Source organism: Antrostomus carolinensis, unplaced genomic scaffold (genome assembly GCF_000700745.2).
Source record: "Antrostomus carolinensis isolate BGI_N321 unplaced genomic scaffold, ASM70074v2 scaffold11680, whole genome shotgun sequence".
NCBI classification, from domain to species: domain Eukaryota; kingdom Metazoa; phylum Chordata; class Aves; order Caprimulgiformes; family Caprimulgidae; genus Antrostomus; species Antrostomus carolinensis.
The window spans coordinates 953-11,829 of NW_010290565.1; the positions used below are offsets into that span (position 1 = coordinate 953).

Here is a 10,877-nt window from a genome sequence, read left to right on the forward strand (position 1 = left end):
TAGTAAACTTTGTATTTTTTTTTTTTCCCTCTTGGGGTGTGTTTAGGAGAGTATTACAGGGTTCAGTACCCTCATGAGCACCAGTCAACAGAAACTTCACCTTGGGAAAATGAGCTGTTGCTCTTGGAAGCTACCAAGCCAGACTTAGAGAAAGGCAAGTATTTTCCTGTTCTTGGACAATGTTTAGCACTTTTAAATTACTGTTATAGGGAGAAACTATGACATAGTTTGCCCCTCCTCCCCGCTTTTTTAATTTAGTGGCAATAAAGGATAGCATATTACAAAGAGCATAAAAATGCATCCTTATTTTTTCCATATATATATATATATATATATAATGTCACACACAAGGTGACTACCTGTACTGTTTTTAGATGGAAAAGGGATAAATGGGCTATTAACCCCATGTGTACTTTCCTGAGATACACAGCATAGGTCTTCCATGTACTTTTTCTTCACAATCAAGATTTATGTAGTCTAATTTTCACCATCCTAAGGTTAGGAATGTAGTTTAAATTTCTCATCTAGGCTCTCTGTTGTAAATGGAGACAGGCACTCTTATGGGGCTATTTATTGCACCATAAGATAGTGCCAAAGAAAAGTGGGATGAGTCACTTTCCCAGAGGTGCTCCTCACTTTCTGCTAGCTGTTCTGGGTGTCCAGATGAAGAAATGTAGCAACACATCAAACTTTTCTGTGACTAAATTTAGATTAAGTAAATACCCCCTTTAAGAGTCTTATAAAAGATACGAACAAGAGAGATCCATATAGTTTTGAATGTTGGGTTTTATCCAACATAATATAAGATCAAAGGAATACAAATTAATATTTATCTCCCTTACTTGGTTCCTCCTTCATTCTTGACCAAGTGGCATGACTGAAAAAAATCTGTCTTAGTTTTTTTACAAAAATGTAATTCCGTTTTAGGAGAGAGACTTGTGTTCTTACAATAACAAGACACCAGAGAAATCAGTAGATCAGCCGTTAAGAATTGCTGTACAAAAAGATGACCTGCTACTTTTAATAAAAAAGAATATTATTATTTTAACACTAGTATAAATTTCAGGGATAAGATCTTGATAATACTGTAAAACATATTTGCATAGGATGATCTGCTAATAAAAAATGGGAATGGCAAAATTGTCTTCTTTTAGAATCATACAGACACATGAAGTCTTGCTTTTTGACCAACTGCTTTTGCCAGCTTTAGTTGTGCAACAGAATTGGACAAAACTATTTTCTTCTCATTTCTACATTTAAAATATTTGCTATTAACATAGCTTTGGTAAGCTATTTCCTTGCAAATATTTAGATATATTTAGACTACAGTCAAGGAGATCATTAACAAATATATGAATATAGCTTTTAAGACACATCTGTCTTTATAATTTGGTACATTCAGAGAAAAGATAGATGTGTTCCCCCAAAGCTTTTCTTCAGCTGAGTTCTCTGAGGCTCTAGGTACTACGATGACATGCATCTTGCAAATACCATAAATTCGATTAGATAGGAGTCATAAATACCCTTCATGAAAAGTGAGAGGCTGCAGAATGAGCCGGTTAATATGTAGCTGGTTCTTTACTTTGGAGCCCTAATCTTCTGGAACCTGTGTCTTACGGTATTTTCTTAGAGAGCATGAGAATTAGCCATCAGTTCCACTAGACAGGATCCAAATAACTAAAAAAAAGAGAAAGAAGAATATAAAAGGAGAGGTGAAAGGAAATTGCACTAGGAGGAGAGTGGCAGTGCCATTCCCTGTGCTTACACACCAGCAGCTAAAACATTCTTTCCGTTGCCTTTCCAGGTGACGGTGATACAATCCCTGAAACATTTAATAATACAAAAAGAGAAGGAGAGAGCTCAGGAAAGACAGTGCCAACAGAGAGTATTCCCACAACAGATTGCCAGTCCTTTGAAAACGGAGGTAACATGCTTTTGCATCATCTTCTCATTGCTGAACATCATGTGGTAAATAACTAAATATGCATGCATTCAACTTCTCCATTTTATGTTTGAGTTATTCTTTGTTCTTTATGTTCTAGAGACTCTTTCTCATGCTGCAACATGAAATATAACAATCAAAACCACTGTTTATGATTCTGCTTGTTTAAGGATTATACTAAAAATTTAAAAATTTTCTATGCTGATTCCAATTGACTTTTTCCTGCTTAATTTTGGAAAAGAAATGGTTCTGTGGAGTTGTAACAAAAACGTGCCTGTAGGTATGTTGATGTCAGAGGTAAAGCTACTATAGAAAGGATTATATTCAACCATTCAGTGGTATTTCTGCAATGCTTTTTGTCACCATGTCAGCAGTGCCAGTTCAGCTGTTAAAACTATGTGTGGACCTATGCTGAAAACTGTATCACAGAAGTGCCTGAAGATTAAAGTAATACTTTTATAAATTTAAGTTATTTTTTATGCCATGTCATTTTAGTTGCTCAGCTTGCAGGAAAACACATAGCTGAACTGATACAAGTGAGACAGAGACAAAGCATATCTCATGGGCAAGGGATGAGAAATAAGCATCATTTTACAGGAACACATTTACTTTGCAGTTTTGGAGTAAAAAGAAGAAAATGATAGTTTTTGGCTTGAAACTACCTCACAAACTGAAGCAGAAGTAGAGAATTTCTGCTGCATTCTGGCCTGAACTGAGAGGAAGCCAAAGGGCTCATTTACATTATCAGGAGAAAAGGAAGAACAGGCAAAACCACGTCTTCCTGCAGAGGAGCAGGGGCCACATGAAGAGCGCAGTGCCGACTTTGTACAGCAACTTTGCCTTGTGAGGTTCTGCTTGTAGTTTGAAGTGGGCTTACCTGTGCAACCAATGCTGTTACAATTTTAGCCTCATTACTTGTAGCATTTTGTTCTATTCACACACTGCCCATGTCGAGGATGTATCTAGCTGCCACCGACAGAAGTAGGAGTTCATAGTTCAGCCCAACGGTGTCCGTTGGTGTGCATTGATCTCCATGGGCTCAACCCTAGCTGTTCCAGAGGTCCACATACCACCTGTGCAGTGTACAGAAAGGATGTATTTGGTCTTGGGTGTTTGGAGTCAATTTTTGAGTTTGTTTTCAAGATTTCCTCTGCTAGAGGAAATACAGCTACTTCTGCTCTCCTTTTGAGGAATGATACTTTTAGAATAATGAACATGTGAAACCATGTTCCACCTGAGAAAACCTGCTTTTCAAGTGGGAGGTTAGGTTTTCAAAACACCACCGCATTTTTGGATAAGATCAACTTCCATGTTTTTTAAAGAAATAAGTATGTGTTATTTTAATCCCTCAGAAACAAACCACACTGAGCTGGCAAAGGACCATCACTATGAAGAAGAAAAGGAAAAGGAAAAGGAAAAGGAAAAGGAAAAGGAAAAGGAAAAGGAAAAGGAAAAGGAAAAGGAAAAGGAAAAGGAAAAGGAAAAGGAAAAGGAAAAGGAAAAGGAAAGGCTTTCTGAGGAGCCAAGAAATTCATTTAATACAGTAACAGACAAAGGTATTTTGAGCAAACGGTTGGCTTATTCATTTCTGTTTACTAAATCGTTAGATGATTTAGCACCACCTAGTTAATTCTGGTTTTAGTGTCAAATGTGGACAATCCCTATTTGGATTGGGCTATCCACAAAATACATTTTTTAAATCTTGTCTTCCAGCCTCCAGTCTCCTGCAGTCTGTTCACATTTTGAGTAATAGCACAACACTTCTCTTTGTTTTTTCACTTTTAGGAATTCATACTTCAGATCACAAAGTTAAACAAAGTTGGCAACGAAGGGGTCACAATAAGGATGGTGAATCTGCTTCTAGTGTTCTTCATGTGAGAGAAACTGGAAAAAAAAAAGACTTCAATACTTCAGAACCTCGAAGATCAGTATCTGTATTCTGCTGTTCTGTCACCTTCACCCGAGAACCAAAGTTCAGTGGATCTACAGGTGAGTTCCTGCTTGCACAGAATTCTTGAAATGCCTGAAATATGTCTGTCTGTATTGTGCTGCTTCCAATTTTGTGCCTGCAAGTGAATATCAAGTTATTTATGCCTAAATATGGGCAACAGTAAATTTGATCCAGCATAATTTTCACAAATAGATTGTAGCAGTATCCACAGACAGAAATGTAAAGATTTTTAAAGCTTTACAATATATCAGACAGAATATTCATGAACAGTAATTTAGCTGCCTTTATAGAAGGAATTAATTTCTCTGCCCAAGAAAGAGGGATGAATACAACTATGTGCTCATGTGCATGAGTATACTCTTCCCCACTATTTACAGCATCTTTTATGTGAGTTGTTCTTTTGGAATATTTAATAAACATCAGAATAGTTAACCTTTGCCTTCTTAAAGTCATTACTTCATTCCCTGCTGGGACTGAAGGAATTGAACAAGAAATGTTTCTTGAGAAGAAACTCATATTACTCAAAATATTGATAATAGTAAAAGTAGTTTTTCGGTAAAATTTGAGTTTCCTTTGAAGAAATGTTTCTTGTTCAACATTCTTAATGTGAAGAGTACATCTTATAAAATTTCCAGGTTAAAAAAAGATAGAGCATTTACAAAAAGCTTTTTTTGTCATAAGAGCAACCATTACCATTTTTGCTACCTTTCTTTTCAGCAGCACCTGAGCCATATGGCAGGAAATGCTCCAAACAAAAGAATCAGCTTGACACAAACAGAAGATTTTGGACCCAAATGAAAAACTATGGTAATACTTACATGATATATGAAAAACTGAAAATATTAGCATTCTTGTGCAATTAATAGTGTGAATAAATGGAATGGAATTAAGCTGGAATTAACAGAAAGACAGACTATTAATAATACAAACCACATTTTACAGAAAAGAGTTAGTCATTAGACAGCATAATCAGTTGCCTAGCACAAAAACATATTGCCTTGCATCTAGTGCTTTCACAAGCACTTGGATGCAAAATCAGTTGCCTAGCACAAAAACATAATATTGCCTTGCATCTAGTGCTTTCACAAGCAGGGATAAACCAGGAGATTGGATTATGGATTTGTTTAATCTAAAAGCAGTTGGTGCCTTTGGGAAGATTTTCAACACAGGAACATTAAATTTGTTCAAGTCAAGGATGTCCCTGGCAGAACCGCCTCATTTGGAAGATCCTGTGAGCCTGACATAAACTCTGCAAGATTACAAATGATCTTCACAGTACTAGAAAGGAAGCTTGTATTTAATACTAGCTTGTATTTCAGAGGTGATGTATGATTCACCTCATGCATTCAATGATACTTCAGCTAATGCAAGATTTAATTCACATGCCAGGCTAAGAAAGTCTTTCCTGAAATTGTAGCTGAAATTAAGAAATAATGTATATGTTTTTTCTACAGACAAACATACAGACGTATCTTATAATGCACCAGCTTGGAAGAAAAGGAATCCACATGCAAAAATGTTCCCTAAGTTTAAAACAACCGTTCAGGTAACTTTTTAACAGAAATTTTTACAATTCAGTCTTTTTTAGTAAAAGTGACATGTCTCTCCCCACCTAGAAAATGTAAAATAGCTCTTAAAAAGACAAAAATTGCAGGATTCTAAGCAAAGCTGAGTATTCTGAAAGAGCAGTTAATAGTTTCTTTTGTTTGCTGACATGTAATTTGGCCTGTAAAACTAAGCCGCGATTTCTAATTTTTCACAGTATAACTGATATGAAAGCAAAATATGTACCTGTCTTTAAAGTGAGGAGCTGCAAGTGGGTTTTGACTTGTAGCACTGGACAGAGCACAGTGGAGACTGTAGAGAGTGTGGTCTATTTCTCTCTCGGATTGCTTATGAAGCATCTGCAATAGCTGAACATGATCAGCAGAGGTCCAAATTAATAAAAGGGCTCAGGCTACAAAACATTCAGAAGAAACCCAAAGACCATTAATACATTTTGCAGATGTCTTGAAAGCAGAGATTAAAACCTCTATCTCATGTCTCATGTTGAAAATTTCATTCTTCAAATATTTCTGAAAGACCCTATAGTGTTACTGTAATAAATGATGCACAAAATGTTCTGCATATCTATTTTGACAACAGAGCCAGGACGATGTGGAAGTGACTATAAAAGGAGAACAATACATAGAGAGGAGAAAGAAATGAAGCCAGTGTGTCAATTTGCCAGAAAAGCTAAATTGAAATAAGGAAATTATCAACTGGAAAAAAAGAAAGATGATAAAACTGCAAATTCCAAAAATAATATGCAGGAAGAACACTGTAACATTTCAAAACTGATTAAAAATTTTAAAAGTTTGGTCTGTATGGTCAAATATTCACTAAGTTTAATCTACTATGGAAGTTTGACAGTTGCAATGATTTTTACAGACTGTGTCTGTACACCACAAGTTGTCCAAAGAGAGAAAAAAATCCCTAAGCAGAGTCTTCCTCTATTTTATTTGAAAGATGTTTTAATGCATAATTCCTAATATGAATAAATACTTTTAGTTTTACTTAGCAGTTTCAGAGAACTTTCAATGTAAACAGCAATAGTAATGCATTCTAGAAAATAGCTGTTTTGGTGTGAAAGATAAGTTCTTAGATGGTTTAGCTGTTTGCCAGATATTTTTGGTCTCAGTCTGAGTTTGATCTTGACAGTTTGCCATTTTAACAGTGCCATGTCCTGGATTCCTGCCTGTAAAGTTTTTCTGTAGCAGAAAAGATGGAAGTCTCAACCTCCTGCCCATAAAGTTTTCCCATAGCAGGAGAGAGGGAAACGTGACTCAGATTTTTTGATTCATAACACACATCATTTTTTGATGCATAACACACGAGGTCCTCGGATAAACAGACACTTTTATTTCATAACTAGGCTTGTCAATAAGTAGTTAGGTAGCAGAAATGCTTAATATTTGCCATGTGTATGAGATGTAGGCCTTGCATTACTTACTGGAAGAAAGTAAAAGAGTGAGAGAGAAAGAGAAAAAGAGAGTATGACATAGATCACTGGTCCAGGTTCCAGTGTTGGTCTAGCCAGCAGAGGGAGTTCTCTGGTCTTTAGGAGTGCTCGTCCAGTGCTCTTAGCTTTTTCATTTTTTTCTTTTTATTCTTTTTCTTCTTCTTCCTCTTCTTCTTCTTCTTTCTTCTTCTTCTTTCTTTTTCTTTTTCTTTCTTCTTCTTTTTCATTTTCTTTTTCTTCTTTTTCTTTTTTCATTTTCTTTCTCTTCTTTTTCTTCTTTTCATTTTTTTCCTCTTCTTTTTCTTCTTCTTTTTCATTTTCTTCTTTTTTCTTCTTTTTCATTTTATTTTTCTTCTCCTTTTTCTTCATTTCTTCTTCTTTCTTCTTCTTGCCTTCTTTTACATCCGCCGTTCCCGTGAATGTTTTGGAAATGGGACAGTGGGCTAGTAGGCTCTTCAGGTAGTCTTCGTCTCCCCCTGCTGGAGTTACCGCTGTTTGACATCTAGGCATGGGCACAGTTTGGAGACAAGTCACTTTTCCCCTACCCATACTCACTGGTTCAGGTTACAATTCTGAGCGAGTGGGCTCAGAAAAATGCTGCCTTGCCTCTGCAAGATCCCCTTATCTGTCCACAAGTTCTTTGACTTCTTATCACTATGGTAACACATCAAATGAATGTTTGAGACATTTAACCAAGGCTTGAGACCTTTAACCCCGTGTTGTCCAGACACTTACAAGCAGGGTTGCAGAACTTAGTTATGAACTAAATGAACTTCACAACAAAACTCTCGGAATTAACTAGAATATGCTTTCACACACATTTTAAACTAAAGTATAAAAGATTGGGTAAAGACTGAGAGGAAGACTGGTAAGAAGGATACTAAGTGAATCTCACACTAAATTGTTACATAAATGTGACTTTATATCTTTGCCTCAGGCATTTTTCCATTTTTGCATTTACCTGACCTTTGGTCATTCTTAGAACATAATCAGTTTTGGAAGAAGAGTCTTTCAGGCTTCTTTCATAGCACTGGGATTCAATAATTATCTTGGTGGCACCTGTAACTGTGAATATAAAAGCGTTTTGCTTCTTTGCAGCCTCTTCTTCATTATGACTTTAGAACATGAGGATGGATCAGACAAGCTTCCAGGGTGCCTTCTAGCTGAAATGATTCTATCGTTCTATGAGAAATATAGCAATATATTTCTCTGTCCTACTTTATTGAGAATATCTTGCACAAACCTTGGGTGGTAATGGTGTAATTTTCATTCTATTTAGAAATATAATTTTTAATAATTTAAAGTTTAAAAAATGCTGTAGTGATTATAAACATGTATGCAGTTGGGCATCACTTTCCTTAAATCAGAGAAGTACAAAAAAATCTAGACTCTGTGGCATAACTGAGAGTTACAAAATGTACAAAGCAGACAAGAAACATCTTTTTTAAACCAAGGACTAAGTGTGTTGAAAATGTTTTCCCCTCCCTCTAATTAGACATTGGAGTTTCAAATTGTAGCACATGATGCCTTGTGGCACCACTTTATCTGTTGTCTTCTTGATACAATTTAAAATCCTCATTCAGAGGGATATTGTGATATGCGAACATATAAAGTATAGTTGGATTTGTCAATTTATTTTCTGTATTAAGAATTAGATTTTAGAAAATAAGCTTAGCTTCATTTTGTCTCTGTGTTAGGTGGGAAACTTTAAGTTTAGATCGTTTTGTCTGTGTTAAGGGGGAAACTTTTACAATAACTAACAAGCTGTTCCACACTATCAGCAAAGGCCTTGCGGTGCCTGGTATGCGAGCAGTCTGGAGCAAGAGAAGAAGGAACTGGTATGCAACACCTGCAGTCTGAAGTAAAAGCCAACCTTGTTTTGTCTCACGGTCTACAAGGGTGCTAACAAACACCAAAAGGAGGCAGTACGCAAGCACCAATGGGAGTGAACTTGTGTTAAAATTTCTTGGAACTAATTAGCTTAACCCATCCTAAATTTAATGAATATGTATGTGTGTGTACTTTAAATAATGCCTTTGTAAAAGAGTGGGTGCGCAGGGCCTTTATGGAGCGATCCACCCTGTTGCCCGCCGGCGAATAAAACATACCTGCTTTATAACTCTCTAACGAGTTGTAAGGTTTGATTCCGCAGATCAATTGTGTCCAGTTATTTTTTCACATCTTGAAAAATGCTTTTAATCTCATTTTTCCAAGTAAAAGAAATGGAAATTTTACATTTACTAATTGTTCAGTGTCTCTATAATTTGGAGTATTACATTTGACAAGACCATAAATTGAACAGGGATACATGTTGTTACTCTGGTTTGATTTTTGCATTCTGTTAAAGAGGATTTTAATATTTAATTTTTGCAATTGTTCAGTATTGTTACTATGTGGATGTATAGGTGCAGGCTGTGCTGTGCTGCATGTACAGCCTGCTGCATTGCGCTGTCCAGATCTCTTGTGCGCAGGACAAACTCAGCCAGCTCCTAGGGGCAGAGGAACCTGCAGGCAGCTCCTGCTTGGTCATTACACCTCCTGCCTGGCCTTTGCCTTTATCGAACAATGCAGCGAGAAGGTCTCATGGGAACAACCTTTTTGTTTGACAGTAGAAATGATTAATAGATCTTGGCTTCTTTGGGAAAACCCTGTAAGGGCCAAAATGACCAAAATGGGGTAACTTTTCCATGGATGGGATCTGAAGGGTGCTGGGCCGTAGTTGGAAGCCCATTTGATGCTGCACAATTTGGGGTTCCCAGCATCTGAAGGCTCATATGATTATCTATGCTATCCTCCTTTTCTTTTTAGTGTGATCTCAAAAAACCAGCATCTTAAGATGTGCTTTATAGATTCTGAGTGCCTTTCCAACTGGCATCATAAAGAACTCGCACCTCCTGGTGCAATTTAACCCACCTTCCCACCCTGAAAAGCCGACCCAACAAGCCAAAGCCAAAAGAAAGTTGTTTTCTATCATCTTAACCTACCCATATTCCCAGCAGAGGATCAGGCTAAGTGTCGGGCCCAGCTCCACAGAAAGACAAAGAGCCACAATAAATAGGTGGCTCAATGAGATATTAACAGTTCCTGTTAACTACTCTCAACTGAGATCAGAGGAACAGAAAGGGACCAGTGCTTTGTGTGATCAAATCCTTATCAAAGATTTCCCTTTCACAGCTTCCAAAGCACCAAGATCCACAAAAATAATAGAAGTATATTCATGTTTTCCAGATCACAGATGCATCACCTATTCCATTACTTCATCCCCTTCTGCCTCGTCGCTGTGATTAGGGCCCCAAAGAGGCATCAAAGGAAACTGAGGACATTCAACATTTCATGCAGTGAGGCCCTAAAGGCTGCATTTCTGTGTTTTCACCTACTCACTGCACAGCAGATCCCCGCTCTGTTTTAAAATAATAGTACTTGAAAATAAGTCCGGCAATAATGAGACAAAGACCAGAGGCAGAGAGCTACTGAAGGAGAATGGAACTTGTCCTGATATTTTATATGCTTGTACATAATCTGTTGCTGAATTGAAAGGCCCAGGGGAAATAAATTATTTGTTGCTTTCACCTTATATGCATTAAAATATGCTAGTATTTTTTCAGATAGTACTTCTAAAAGGGCATCAAGCATCTAGTGTAGGTAAATCATGTTAGATAGCAAACAGATTAGCAGTGGTACCACCTGTATTTCATTAAAAGATTGCAAATCTTCCAGCCTGAGATCCCGCATTCCTGAATGGATTTAGATGGCTAAATTAAAACCACTAACTCTCTGCATCTCAGCAGCACTCGTATTTTAAATAAGGTGTTCGTTAATTAAGGTTGCAAAGTCCATCTCAAGTCAACATCCAGATGAGAAAAAAGGTGGGTGTAAATAAAAACGAAATGAAACTTCCCTGGGAATTGTAGCCATAGCTTTAAAACAGAAGGATTTTGACGATTTCTTCCTAATGAAGATATTTGCTGATAAAAGCTCCCTTG

General features: G+C 36.9%; 1 protein-coding gene across 1 annotated transcript; it reads left to right on the forward strand.

The window, feature by feature from the left end:
• Positions 1 to 46: 46 nt before the first annotated feature.
• LOC114818835 (uncharacterized) lies at positions 47 to 8,732 on the forward strand (the record flags this gene model as incomplete). The annotated part of the gene is made up of 8 exons (XM_029086419.1): positions 47 to 154; positions 1,805 to 1,924; positions 3,295 to 3,357; positions 3,454 to 3,498; positions 3,728 to 3,931; positions 4,611 to 4,700; positions 5,348 to 5,439; positions 8,676 to 8,732. Coding segments are annotated over 8 exons (779 nt in total), but the record flags the coding sequence as incomplete, so codon positions are not given.
• Between the last annotated feature and the right edge of the window lie 2,145 nt (positions 8,733 to 10,877).